The sequence below is a fragment of the Micromesistius poutassou genome (assembly GCF_964030765.1).
Source record: "Micromesistius poutassou genome assembly, chromosome: 4".
Lineage (NCBI taxonomy): Eukaryota > Metazoa > Chordata > Actinopteri > Gadiformes > Gadidae > Micromesistius > Micromesistius poutassou.
Window position 1 is genome coordinate 832201 of NC_140274.1, and position 15017 is coordinate 847217.

The 15017-nt window shown below is 50.3% G+C and overlaps 1 protein-coding gene across 1 annotated transcript in view; it reads left to right on the forward strand.

The window, feature by feature from the left end:
• LOC311342350 (chloride channel protein 2-like) overlaps positions 1 to 15017 on the forward strand; it is a gene marked incomplete at its 3' end in the record, with an annotated part of 103820 nt that overhangs the window by 87643 nt on the left and 1160 nt on the right. Inside the window, 4 exon segments of the mRNA XM_084467198.1 lie at positions 121 to 334; positions 10574 to 10707; positions 14868 to 14935; positions 14937 to 15004. Of these exon segments, the coding sequence (XP_084323324.1) occupies positions 121 to 334; positions 10574 to 10707; positions 14868 to 14935; positions 14937 to 15004 (484 nt within the window).

Here is a 15017-nt window from a genome sequence, read left to right on the forward strand (position 1 = left end):
TATATACTGTGTTCTATAGTGTAACTTCAGCAGTTGCTGTACCTAAAGTCCCTCAGTTCTCCTCCCACTGTATCAGTGGGTGTGAGGACTGGGCCGCTGTAGTGACCCCTCTGTCCCTAGGCGCAGCCGCTCTGTCGGGGGCCGTCACCCACACGGTGTCCACGGCGGTCATCGTGTTCGAGCTGACGGGCCAGATCTCCCACATCCTGCCCGTGATGATCGCGGTGATCCTGGCCAACGCCGTGGCCCAGTCCCTGCAGCCCTCCCTCTACGACTCCATCATCCGCATCAAGAAGCTGCCCTACCTGCCCGAGCTGGGCTGGGGACACCACGAGTAAGTACTGGGACACCACCAGTATGTACTGGGACACCACCAGTATGTACTGGGACACCACCAGTATGTACTGGGACACCATCAGTATGTACTGGGACACCATCAGTATGTACTGGGACACCATCAGTATGTACTGGGACACCACCAGTATGTACTGGGACCACCAGGGCTGGCCAGTTTCAAGCTTTGGATATTCGTACGTTTTCCAAGCAAATTTCCGAATAGTCACAAAAAAGTAGCATGTGGTTCTGCTACAGAACCCTTATATCCACTCATCGTTCTCTTCCTTTTCATTGCTGAATATGTTCAATTGGTGAAACAAATGTTTGATTGAAATAAAGCGAGACAGCGCTATAACGTCAGCTGGTTGGGATCAGGCCGGGATCCACTTGTTTACAGCAGAGCTTCAATCAGGACAAACGGTTTGAGAGTAGGCCGGCTTCATCACAAAGAAGTGGTGGACACATTGTGCAACGTTTTGAATCCACTTCCCGGCAGGACTGATTTAACTGGTGATAAATCACATGCTGCTACTGACTAAATAACCAACACCTTACTATTACTAGGAAGAGCTTTGTGGTGTCTTTTGGACTCTTTTGAGCGTTGAAATAGCTGCTAAATGTGGATTATTAAAACCCTTCTAAAGCGACGTCCCGTGGCCGGGGGGTTGATGGGTAATGTGTATCCTCACACTGGACTCCAGTGTTCAAAGGGCTACCGGAATATTCGAAAAATCTTTAAAGACCCCATATCATGCTTTTTTAGCGTTAATAATTGCATTTGGGGGTACTACTAGAATAGGGTCACATGTCTGTATGTTAGAAATAGCCCTTATTATTCTCACACTGTTCATTTCTGCAAAACCCATTTCAGCGTCTTTTTTGTATCATGTTAAGACCCCCCTCCCGAGTAGCCTAGGCCCCGTCCACGTGGATGAAACGATCTTTTCCTCTCCATTTTCCTTTGATACGTTTCAGGAATATCTCCATAAAGACGGGCTCATTGCGAAAACGCATTGAGCTGTAGAAACGCTGTAGTACTTATTCAAGGCCACTGTGTGGCGCTGGCTCTCCACAAAAAAGTGGAGCGCATCAAGCCTGCGCGCATCAAGCCTGCGCGGTATACTAACATACAGTCGAGGAGGAGAAAGCAGTTGTTAAACCTTTTAGATTGAGCAGAAGTACTTTTTAATGTACAGGTAGTAATTACATTTACCAAGGGGCTGTATTTAAAGCTACTAAAATAATACAAATCAAAAAAATAACAATAATAAATTCAACCCAACTCTAACGTCGCCCAGCTGGTGGGGGGGTGATGACATCATTGTTTGCGTTTCAGGCGTCCACACAAATCCTAACACGGGAAAAAAAATCCATATTGATTGATCATATTGGTTGATCCCTATTTGAGATACACCCCTGTTTGTCCCAAGAGGAGGGGCTTCTGCATCATGACCTCCGATTGGCTGATAGGGTTAGGGTTAGGGGGATACGTAGTAACCTGGCATTCACTGCCAGACCTCCTCCACACAGAAGCAGATCTGAATGGCTCTGTAATATAACATTTGGTTGCTTGTGAGGTACAGTTACCACCTCAGATTCTACTTGAATGGTAACTATTAATCAACCAGCAGTGCTGAAAACACATTTTTCTGTTGCTGCGTTCCATCTGTTGATGAGCAGAAACCTCTGAGTCTGATGCTGCGCTTCCTGCTTCTCTCTTTGCTTCGTTCTTTCTTTCTTTCTTCTTCTATCTTTCTGATCTTTAAGACCTTGTGTGTGTGTCTTTTTATTAAGTGTGTGTATGTGTGTGTGCATGTGTGAGGCTGTGTATGTGTGCTTGTGTGTGTTAGAATGTCAGGAGGAAAAGGATAGACAAGTAGCAGACATTACCTGAGGTTTCCACTTAGCCGTCACATCGTTTCTCCTTTCCTCGTCAGGCACCCCCATTGCTCTTCACTGCTTTGTGGTCATGTGAACACACACACACACACACACACACACACATTCACACTCACACTCACAAAGACACTAATAATGTGCCGAGATGAGCCCCCAAAGCATGGGCGTAATGACAGTAGTAGATCTGCGGTGGTTAGAATGATGAGTTCAGATGAATGTGCAGCATGACCTTTTGGCTGGCCACTCTGTTATTACAGGATAATTACCTCTAATGCAATTACAATAATAAGAGTTTGTAAAGTTGCATAGAGAGGAATGGGAAGTTGCTATTGGACCTAGCATATAGACCAGATCACAAAGGGTGTGTGTGACTATACAGCTACAGCTGTAACTTCTACCCACACAAGGTTTGTTATGGGGGAGTGAGCGAGTGGACCCAAATGCTGGACGCAGAGTAAGGCTGAACACAGAGTGTGAATAAAAGTGTCTTTACTGCTATTCAACAGGTCAGGTCAAAGCGGGACATGGGGCTTGACAACCTGGTCTCACAGGAATCCATGAAATGACCACGGACACTTAACTCAAAATCCGTGGTGGCCTCATGGAGTCACTGATATGTCCGTGATATGCCCACGGAATCTTCTCCAATGCAAGTTAAGGACACTTCGTCATATTCTGTGGCACACACACATATCCCTGTTTCAATGACCGAGTCAACCTGGTCTCACACGGATCCTGTGAGGTGAAATGACCATATATATATATACAGTATATATATATATATATATATATATATATATATATATATATATATATATATATATGAATTAAATTCATATTGACGGTATGGCACTATATCCCTATTCTTGCCCATGCACCCATCTTGAATTGAATAGACTTCGTTGCTTCGAGGAGGTCTGGTGGTCTCTGTATATAATAAATAAATAAATAAATATAGCGAAATAAATAAATATATAAATATGCATGTATATATATCAACCCGGTATCACGTCAAAGCGTGAAATAGATACGTTGGTCCACCTCCCAAAGCGTGTACGTGTCACGCTTTGCCTGACCAAAGCGTGAAGAGTGCACGCTTTCTTCCGCCCATCTAAATGAATGGAGGAATAGCACCAACAGGGGGCGAGATGTTCTCCCAGCATTTGGTGAAATGTTTACGTAGTCTTTATTATCTGACGGGGAAATGCAATATTTTAGGGCAGATTCACCATTAAACGTGTTTCTAATAACATTTCTAGCGAAAAATATACTTTTAACTTGCATACATTTATTAAGCATGCAATACGAATAAGAAAAAGCTGAATTATTAAAGTATTTGAATTGTTTTATTATGTTGGCAAGCAAGAAGTAGAATAAACGGGATAATCACCTCAAGGCAGAGCAGTAAACAGTTTGATATGTCTGGGTCGTGGAAGGTTACCGCCCTCGACTTCATCTCGGGCGGTAAGCCGTCCACTAGCCGGGCATATCAAACTGTTTATTGCCCTGCCTCTTGGTGATTATCCCTTACATATTGGACTTCCAAAAGATAGATGGATAGAAAGATTGATATTGGTTATTTATAACAGCGTTATAATTAAGCAATAGATCATGACAGGCTGTGGTATACGGTCATTATACCACTGACTGAAGTGATCTATTGCTTTTATAAAACGGTTACGTAAGTATGGCGAAATTAAAGTCATAGACACCCTCAATTTTGAAAAAGCAAAGCGAGAAAGTCGGAAAAGCATTATTTTTAATGAATACAAAAAAGTAGTCCCTCCTGGCTGCCTGCAAAGTGTACAGCTCTGAAGGACGCTACAGTGTGTTGCATAGCAACGTTGCTATGCAACACACTGTAGCGTCCTTCAGAGAGAAGGCTAGAGACGGTAGCTCGGTTCGCCGGCAATTTAGCCTACTGTCGAGTTCACTTAGCGTGTGCCTATTGCTTTACAACATTTCCACCCCCTCCATCAATCAACATGTTTTTAGGCTTCAGTGAACTATGCTATCGCTTTTATATATAAATAAACAACAGTTCAAGTTAGGCGCGGAGTGATACTGAACTCCGTAAACTGAACGGGCGTCATAGCTGTGTGTATACGCTCAATATACAACAGTTGAGAACCAATCAGATCGCTTGATTTAAGCCACCCGTTTTATAAATAACTTTATAACAGCGTTATAAATAACGGCATTACTAACGGCGTTACATTTTTCAGTAACGAGTAATCTATTTGATTACTCTTCCCATCAGTATAACGCTGTTACCGTTTCTTCCAAAAAATGTGGCAGGTTACTATAACTGAAGGAGTTTTTTCATCAGACCAACTAGAGCTCTCTCTGTCTCTACTGTTCTTCCTTGGTTAGTGGGCACTAGGCAATCGCATAAATTATAACGATTGGCTGAGGTAGAGTAACATGTCACGGTAAGCCAATCAGAGGTAGTCGGACGGGTGATGTTTACACAAATTCGGACACACAACGTCACATGTGAGTCAACGAGAAACAGGAATGGCGAGCCCAAATAATCCCAAAATAGCCTTCTTTAGATGGAAGTATAGCCATTACTTTTCCCTCCAAGAAATTAAAGGAACGAGTGTAATGGTGAAATGCACATTATGCCCTGGACAGAGTGCCTCTACGTCGGTGTCAAGTCATTCATACATTCTTTCAATGTTGCATGATTCAATGCATTGCATGCTTCCATGCATTAACATGAACATGAACGTGCACATGTACTTTGAGTTCCGTTAAAGATAGGTGGAGGTGGGGTTGAAATGATTTGATACATTTGAGCATTTAATGTACTTGAGTGTAACGCAATAGTTACTTTCCACAGTAACAAGTTACTTTTATAATTTGTAACTGAGTAACTACTTTACTTTTTGGGAGAGGTAACCAGTAACTGTAACTAATTACTTTTTTAAAGTAACTTGCCCAACACTGTCCTTAACACAGACACACACAGGTTCTCTGCACACACACACTCCCTAGCCTTCATTCACCCCTCTAATGACCAATGTCTTTAGAGTGGCCTCACTACAACCAAGTGCCCACAGGTGTGGGCGAAGCATGTGGCTATGGGTGTGCATGTGAGTGCATGTGGGTCTGCTTGTGAGTGTGCATGTGAGTGTGCATGTGAGTGTGCTTGTGAGTGTGCATGTGAGTGTGCTTGTGAGTGTGCATGTGAGTGTGCTTGTGAGTGTGCATGTGAGTGTGCTTGTGAGTGTGCATGTGAGTGTGCATGTGAGTGTGCATGTGAGTGTGCATGCGTGTAGGAGGCAGGCGCCGCTGTGTGCATGTGTCAGCGTGGTCGTGTGTCTCTGGGCGCTTCATAAAGTCCAATTAGGGGCAGAGCTCTCCCCCCCCCAGTCACCCCTCTGTAGTCACAGCCCAGTGGGGGAAACCATCCTACCTCCCCCATCATTACAGCCAGATCCTCCTTTATTGCTTCTGACAAACAAGCACACACACGCACCTACACACAAGCAGACACACACACAGTTACACACACCCATACACATGCACATACATGCGCACACACACGCACACAGTTACACATGCACATACACACAAGCAGACACATGCACATACACACGCACATACACACAAGCAGACGCACTCACATACACACTCACATACACACAACCAGACACGCACATACACACGAGCAGACTCACTCACATACACACGCGCAGACTCACTGCTGAATTCTTCTTCTTCTTGGGAATGAAGACAGATGGAGCGTTATTCAATTTGCCATATCCATTATCTTTGCCATATCTTTCTATGGATATGATGCATGCCTGTGTACGCAGGTATTAGGTCTAGTGTGTGTACCTATAACACACACTAGACACACACACGCATGCTCAGCCACAAAATCACACACACAAGGGTGGGGTGTCAGCTGCCAGCGAACGCGTAGTGGTGGGTGAGCCGGGACGGCGAGGGGACACGGAGTGAGGGTTCAGTCAGACTGAAACGCATTCGGTTTGATCAGCTGCAAAGGGCTGCTCCTGGGGGGAATAGTGCTGGTCTCACGGGCCGCTGGCCTCACGGGCCGCTGGCCCTTCAGTCCCCCCCAGGAGGAGAGCGGGGTCTGGAGGTCTGGAGGTCTGGGGTCTGGAGCGCGGGGGTCTGGAGGTCTGGAGGTCTGGAGCCTGGAGGTCTGGGGTCTGGAGCGTGGGGGTCTGGAGGTCTGGGGTCTGGAGCGTGGGGGTCTGGAGGTCTGGAGGTCTGGAGCGCGGGGGTCTGGGGGTCTGGAGGTCTGGGGTCTGGGGTCTGGAGGTCTGGAGGTCTGGGGTCTGGAGGTCTGGAGGTCTGGGGTCTGGAGCGTGGGGGTCTGGAGGTCTGGGGTCTGGAGCGTGGGGGTCTGGAGCGTGGGGGTCTGGAGGTCTGGGGTCTGGAGCCTGGAGGTCTGGAGGTCTGGAGCGTGGGGGTCTGGAGGTCTGGAGCGTGGGGGTCTGGAGGTCTGGAGCGTGGGGGTCTGGAGGTCTGGAGCGTGGGGGTCTGGAGGTCTGGGGCGTGGGGGTCTGGAGGTCTGGAGGTCTGGGGTCTGGAGCGTGGGGGTCTGGAGGTCTGGAGGTCTGGAGGTCTGGAGCGTGGGGGTCTGGAGGTCTGGAGGTCTGGGGTCTGGGGGTCTGGGGCGTGGGGGACTGGAGCGTGGGGGTCTGGAGGTCTGGAGGTCTGGGGTCTGGAGGTCTGGGGCGTGGGGGTCTGGAGCGTGGGGGTCTGGAGGTCTGGAGGTCTGGGGCGTGGGGGTCTGGAGCGTGGGGGTCTGGAGGTCTGGGGTCTGGAGCCTGGAGGTCTGGAGGTCTGGGGCGTGGGGGTCTGGAGGTCTGGAGGTCTGGAGGTCTGGAGCGTGGGGGTCTGGAGGTCTGGAGCGTGGGGGTCTGGAGGTCTGGGGCGTGGGGGTCTGGAGGTCTGGAGGTCTGGGGTCTGGAGCGTGGGGGTCTGGAGGTCTGGAGGTCTGGAGGTCTGGAGCGTGGGGGTCTGGAGGTCTGGAGGTCTGGAGGTCTGGAGCGTGGGGGTCTGGAGGTCTGGAGGTCTGGGGTCTGGGGGTCTGGAGCGTGGGGGTCTGGAGGTCTGGAGGTCTGGAGCGTGGGGGTCTGGAGCGTGGGGGTCTGGAGGTCTGGAGGTCTGGAGCGTGGGGGTCTGGAGGTCTGGAGGTCTGGAGGTCTGGAGCGTGGGGGTCTGGAGGTCTGGAGGTCTGGGGTCTGGGGGTCTGGAGCGTGGGGGTCTGGAGGTCTGGAGGTCTGGAGCGTGGGGGTCTGGAGCGTGGGGGTCTGGAGGTCTGGAGCGTGGGGGTCTGGAGGTCTGGAGGTCTGGAGCGTGGGGGTCTGGAGGTCTGGGGTCTGGGGGTCTGGAGCGTGGGGGTCTGGAGGTCTGGAGGTCTGGAGCGTGGGGGTCTGGAGGTCTGGAGGTCTGGAGGTCTGGAGCGTGGGGGTCTGGAGCGTGGGGGTCTGGAGCGTGGGGGTCTGGAGGTCTGGAGGTCTGGAGGTCTGGAGCGTGGGGGTCTGGAGGTCTGGAGGTCTGGGGTCTGGGGGTCTGGAGCGTGGGGGTCTGGAGGTCTGGAGGTCTGGAGCGTGGGGGTCTGGAGCGTGGGGGTCTGGAGGTCTGGAGGTCTGGAGCGTGGGGGTCTGGAGGTCTGGAGGTCTGGAGGTCTGGAGGTCTGGAGCGTGGGGGTCTGGAGGTCTGGGGTCTGGAGCGTGGGGGTCTGGAGGTCTGGAGGTCTGGAGGTCTGGAGGTCTGGAGCGTGGGGGTCTGGAGGTCTGGAGGTCTGGAGGTCTGGAGGTCTGGGGTCTGGAGCGTGGGGGTCTGGGGGTCTGGGGCGTGGGGGTCTGGAGCGTGGGGGTCTGGAGGTCTGGAGGTCTGGAGGTCTGGAGGTCTGGGGTCTGGAGCGTGGGGGTCTGGGGGTCTGGGGCGTGGGGGTCTGGAGCGCGGGCGCCACCCCACCTTCTAAGGCCGTGTTGGGCCGTGGAGAGAGGCCGGCCACTGAGCTTTACTACTGCTTCAGCCAACTATTATTTTTATTATATCCTTTATTAAACCAGGTTAGTCTCATTGAGATTAAAATCTATTTTACAAGAGAGACCTGGCCAAGATGGACAGCAGTACAGTTCAAAATAAAACACGACAAAGTACAAGTTCAATACTAAGTGCCACTAAGTGATAATACATTAAGATCATTGACTAAAACATTTGCAATTTCCAATGGGGTCCGACGTTAAACTCTTTACAACAGCTTTAAATTCACTGAGAGTCTGAGGTCTTCTGCAGGTTATTCCAGGAAGATGGTGCAAAAACCTTAAAGGCCTTTTTTCCCAGTTCTGTCCGTGCTTCAGCACCAGTCATAAGTCCTGAGACCCTAACCCATGGGGGACACATTTCTGGGACATATGACAAATAACGGGAGTTGACCTAAAATCACCTTGTAGATAAAAACATACCAGTGACTAAGATGTTGCATTAAAAGAGAAGGCCAGTTAACTTTTGAATACAACGTACAGTGGTGAGATAAGGCTCTGCTGTTTGTAATAAACCTCAAGGCTCCATGATACAGTGTCCAACATATGTAGACAGTGAGCTGATGCATTCATGTACAACAGATCATCATAATCAAGAATCGGCAAGAAGGTAGCTTCAACCAGACGTCATCTGGCCTCAATAGAAAAACATGATTTGTTCCTAAAGTAGAAACCTAACTTTAATTTCAGCTTTTTCACCAAATTTTCTGATTTAACACCTTCTTTTTGGAATTTGAAAATTTTGGTTTGTTTGGTCTTTTCAGTATTGAGAACAAGCTTCAGTTGACAAAGCTGAGCCTGAACTCTATCAAAAGCACTTTGCATGTACTCAAAAGCCTTACTGAGAGAGGATGCACAACAATAAATTACACTATCATCCACATAGAAATGAAAAGCTGCATTTGGGAAATTTTGTCCAAGGCTATTAATATATAAAGTAAATAAAAGTGGTCCCAGAACTGAGCCCTGGGGAACTCCCTTACGCACTGTATCAAACTGAGTAGCCTGAGTTCTGTCAGTGAGGTATTTGCCAAACCATCCCACAGTATGCTCAGAAAAAACTATATCAATAAGTTGCTGTATTAGAATATGATGGTACACAGTATCAAATGCTTTAGATAGATCAATAAAGAGAGATACACACACACACACACATATACACATACACCTGTTTCTGCCCCGGGAACAACAATACATTTCTGCTGAGTAGCACACGGCCGTCCCCCTCCCGGGCTCTGTGGCCGCGGCTGAGTCTGCGTTGCCGCCGTTGCCGCCCGTCCCTGGACCGGTACTCTGGGCAGTGATGGATGGGATGCAGCGTGGGTTGGAAAGGGGGCGCTTTTGACTCCAGTCAAAGCTGAAATTGAATTGCTTTTCTTTTTCATTGTATTCTGTTACAAGCCCCCCCTCACGCACACAAAGACACACACCTCGCGCCCCCCTCGATCAATCATTCCATCTTGCCTTCTTCTCCACCTCTGTTCCCTGTTTTTTTTTTTTTACCTCGCTACCCACCTCTCATCCCCCTAATCTCCTCAAACATACCGCTCCTCCCCACTCCCTCCTCCCCACTCCCTCCTCCCCACTTCCCCCTCCCTCTTTACCTCTCCTCTAATCTCATATCCCACAAGTTTCTCTTCTCCTAGTTTTTGGGTAAGCTTGTGATGCGAAGGGGTGGGAGGGAGGGAGGGAGGGGAGTTAGGGGAGTTGAGGGAGGGAGGGAGGGAGGGAGGGAGGGGAGGCTGGGTTGTCAGTGTGTTGTGGTGTTCCTCCTGAGGGCTTCACAGCTAATCTTGCAGACGGAGGCGGCTGCCTCGGCCGTCCTGGAAGCTGATTAGCACCCGTGTCACGTCCACAGACGGCCTGCCGGAGCGCTCCTGCTCCGGTCAGGCCGCTCTGCAGAGGAGCGCTCTGCAGAGGAGCGCTCTCTAGCGGCCGATCAGACCCTACAAGCAGAGCGGATATCGCTCAGAGACACCGATCGCTAACCAGATCTCTGCTGCTCTGCGCTGCTTCTCCTTTCTCCTCTTTTTACCTTTTGCACTTCAGACTCCACGTGCCTGGTCTCACGTGAGCACATGGCCAGGTTTAGGGAGTGATATTTCAAACGGTTAAGGGGCAGTAAGACTGTATGTTAGACTCACCGCCACACCCACAGAAACCTCAGACTAACAAGGACCCCAGCGCGGGGTAAGGATCAGGGGTGCAGCTCGCTGCGGGCGGGCGGCAGGGCGCCCCCTGTGGTGACTGATCTGATACAGCTTGTAGTCTGCCTGTCGCACTCACCCGCTGTCCTCACCCAGGAAGTACAACATCCGCGTGGAGGACATCATGGTGAGGGACGTCAGGTACATCACCCTCAACTGCTGCTACCGAGACCTCCACAACGTCCTGCTCACCGGGAACCTCAAGACCCTCGCACTGGTGGAGTCTGCCGGTGAGAGACGCACACACGCACACACGCACACACACACACACGCACGCACGCACGCACGCACGCACGCACGCACGCACGCACGCACGCACGCACGCACACACACACACACACACACGCACACACGCACACGCACACACGCGCACACACACACGCACGCACGCACACACACACACACACACACACACACACACACACACTCATACATACATACATACATACATACATACATACATACATACATACATACATACACACACACACACAAGCAAACACACACACACACACACACACAAAGAGACGCAAACACCCACACAAACACATGCACACACACACAGCTCTGAAGATATTCTCAACGCTGAGCCTGAATTCAACCTAAGCATTAGTTAATAATGCATGGGGCGACGTTGTGATTCTGTTAAGTGTATAGAGTGGCAGCACCACATCCACTTTGACTGGGGGACTGCAGCGTGCAGCCATTATTTCCCTATTCTAACGTCATTTTATATTTTGCAGCTTTCCTATGTAAGGCTATGTGTTGGGCTAGGGGTATCCTGCACTAAGATTAAGCATAGCCAACTAATGGACAAATCATATACAATATTACTTTATATATGCAGCCCAATGATGGCTAATGTGTTGAGACTTGAGCATGGTTTAAACACTTTAAACCAGGGCTCTTTAAACCAGGGCTCTTTAAACCAGGGCTCTTTAAACCAGGGCTCTTTAAACCAGGGCTCTTTAAACCAGGGCTCTTTAAACCAGGGCTCTTTAAACCAGGGCTGTTTAAACCAGAGCTCTTTAAACCAGGGCTCTTTAAACCAGGGCTCTTTAAACCAGGGCTCTTTAAACCAGGGCTCTTTAAACCAGGGCTCTTTAAACCAGAGCTCTTTAAACCAGGGCTCTTTAAACCAGGGCTCTTTAAACCAGGGCTCTTTAAACCAGGGCTCTTTAAACCAGGGCTCTTTAAACCAGAGCTCTTTAAACCAGGGCTGTTTAAACCAGGGCTCTTTAAACCAGGGCTCTTTAAACCAGGGCTCTTTAAACCAGGGCTCTTTAAACCAGGGCTCTTTAAACCAGGGCTCTTTAAACCAGGGCTCTTTAAACCAGGGCTCTTTAAACCAGGGCTCTTTAAACCAGGGCTCTTTAAACCAGGGCTCTTTAAACCAGGGCTCTTTAAACCAGGGCTCTTTAAACCAGGGCTCTTTAAACCAGGGCTCTTCAACCTCGGGGTCGCAGAGGCACTGCAGTGGGGTCGCAAAATGATTCTTCAAATTATTTTTTTTTAAATACACATTAACATGAATCCAACATATACTTTTTCAAATATGCATTCAATAACAGTTATGTTAATGTGTATTCATGTTATTATTCATGTTAATGTGTATTTTCAGTAACTAACATATTACGTTTATGCAACATTGATGACAGGCTACCCATGAATCATTGCGGTAAGATCAGTATCTGGCACCTTCATAGCAACGAGTCAGGACCTCTGATCAAAATAATTGTGAGTTAGGTATTTTGTGAGCCACAATGGGTGGAGCTTTGTTACTAAGCCTTATTATTGTATGCACAATAACAAGGCATGTTTATACATGACCCTATAGGTTGTCCTACATGTTATTGTAGGCCCAGTTTAATATTTAACACCGTTTTATACAATATATGTAGTGGGGGGTCCCTCTATCAGCTATGGGGTCCTTGGCCTAAAAACATTGAAGACCCCTGCTTTAAACACACAATCAAAGTTATCAGTTGGCTTCTCTTTTTCCTGACATTTGTAACGTTCGTCTACTCTAGAACGTGCTCTAGTCCAAAATGACAATGCCTGGATAGAGCCACTGCCATTACACAGAGGGGTTATCAAACTAAGAATACATCCCAGCATAAGGCACACAGAAGAGCCAGTCAATCCCCTACCACCACAAAGAACACTAACCCTAACCCTATTAACTTATGAACCTACGGGCCACGCAGCACCCCCGCCCTCCAGTGGAACGCTCCACTGTTAGACTCTTTCTGTACACAGTGTGGCGGCCCGGCCCTGAGAATGTCTCTAGCCGTTTCTCAATACCAAGTACACGGACTACGTTCTCGCGGACTTGGAAGTATGTACTTGGCAAGTCCGGACTTTCAAGTACAGACTTCAGAGAACGCGAGGACGCACCTGCAATTGGAACAGCAGCGGACTCGATGATGCATTCTGGGATATTTAACGGTCCCAAGTCCACACGAGTCACCTCCGATGCGTCCTCGGTAGAACGGCCTCATCGAGAACGCATCGAGAACACACACGGGTTTTACGACAGTACTCGCATTCTCGCGTACTTGGAATTGGAACAGTGCTTGGGCTACCACTGATGACGTTTATTGAGAACGCAAGTACACGAGAACACACGAGAACGCAAATAGAGAAACGGCTTCTGTCTCTGGACCACCACACGTCAGGGACCGCTTTAAGCCCAAGTCTGCATTATTTTCAAAATTCAAGGGAAACGCGTGGGGCCGCCCCAACGACCCACTGGTCCCCGTCCGGCCGTCGTTATCCCCGTGGCGTTGCACGCCGAGACGCCGTCGGAGCGCCCGCGCTCCGGGAGGTTGCTGGGCGGGCGTCGGGCTTCGTCCGGGCGCCGTTGCGTCCGACCAGTGTGCTGGTGCTTCACGGGTCACTTCCTGCTTCCAGCTCTCACCCCCCCCCCCCGCGAAAGCATGACAACGCCTTCCAGCGGGACCCGGCCTTCTGTTCCTCGGCCGCAGGTGTTTTCTACTGCGCTGATTAGGGCCGTCAGCCCCCCTCAGCGGGCTGGTGTCGGCTGGTGGGTGTTGGTGCTAAACAGCGTCCACCACCTCCCCTCTGGGCCCCGGGGCCGTGGTGCTGGGGCAGAGTTGCCACAACAGAGATTCGACTGTTAAAGACAAAGCTTTGACGAATATGAATTGTCAAAGATTCAAGGTCCCCCCTGATGAAGTCCATAACGCGTGTGTTCCTGTACAGGGCCGTTTACAGCTGGTGGTGTACGGTCTTTCATAAGAGGAAGGCGTATGACAGCAGAAACAACCCCCACAAACCAAAGAAGCCACTTCCCGTGGCGCTGCGCGGTGTGCCTCTGCCTTTGTCCTTGGTGGTTCCTGTTGTTTGTGTTTTGATTGTGTTCCCTTTAGTCCCTGGGTGGGCTGACGCAGTCTTCTGCACCGTTCCGCTCAACGTCCATTTGATATTCCAAGAGCGTCTCAATTATGCAATCATGCTGGAACAATTAGCTGCAGCATTTAACCAAACACATAATCACGTCCTGTCACAAAGGCAATTACTTAAAACAAACACCCTCTTTCTGACACGCACGCACACACACACACACACACACACACACACACACACACACACAGTAAATATATCGATTTGTATGTGAGCGGATGGAGTTGCGTAAATCCTTTAATTCTAATTCATATGCATGTGCATACACATTACCCCCCCCACACACACACACACATGTGGCCCCCACTTGTACATTTCTTCCCCCCTTCAATCCTGCTGGTCCTCCACCTTTTACCGTCCTGGTGGTGCCAACCCCCTCCCTGCTCCTCCTCCTCCTCTCCCTCCTCCTCCTCCTCTCCCTCCTCCTCTCCCCCCTCCTCTCCCCCCTCCTCCTCCTCCTCCTCCTCCTCCTCCTCCTCCTCCTCTCCCTCCTCCTCCTCCTCCTCCTCCTCCTCCTCTCCCTCCTCCTCCTCCTCCTCCTCCTCCTCCTCCTCCTCCTCCTCCTCCTCCTCCTTGGTCCTGCTGTAACGTGTGTCTCCTCCTCCTCTCCCTCCTCCTCCTCCTCCTCCTCTCCCTCCTCCTCTCCCTCCTCCTCCTCTCCCTCCTCCTCTCCCTCCTCCTCCTCCTCTCCCTCCTCCTCCTCCTCTCCCTCCTCCTCCTCCTCCTCCTCCTCCTCCTCCTCCTCTCCCTCCTCCTCTCCCTCCTCCTCCTCTCCCTCCTCCTCCTCTCCCTCCTCCTCTCCCTCCTCCTCCTCTCCCTCCTCCTCTCCCTCCTCCTCCTCTCCCTCCTCCTCCTCCTCCTCCTCCTCCTCCTCCTCCTTGGTCCTGCTGTAACGTGTGTCTCCTCCTCCTCCTCCTCCTTGGTCCTGCTGTAACGTGTGTCTCCTCCTCCTCCTCCTCTTCAGAGTCCATGATCCTGCTGGGCTCCATCGAGCGGGCCCAGCTGCAGGCTCTCCTCTCCCAGCAGCTGGGCCCGCGCGCGCCGCATGGAGTACATCCGGGAGAACGCCGTGACCTTCAAGAAGTGCATGTCTGACCCCGAGTCCCCCCCCCCC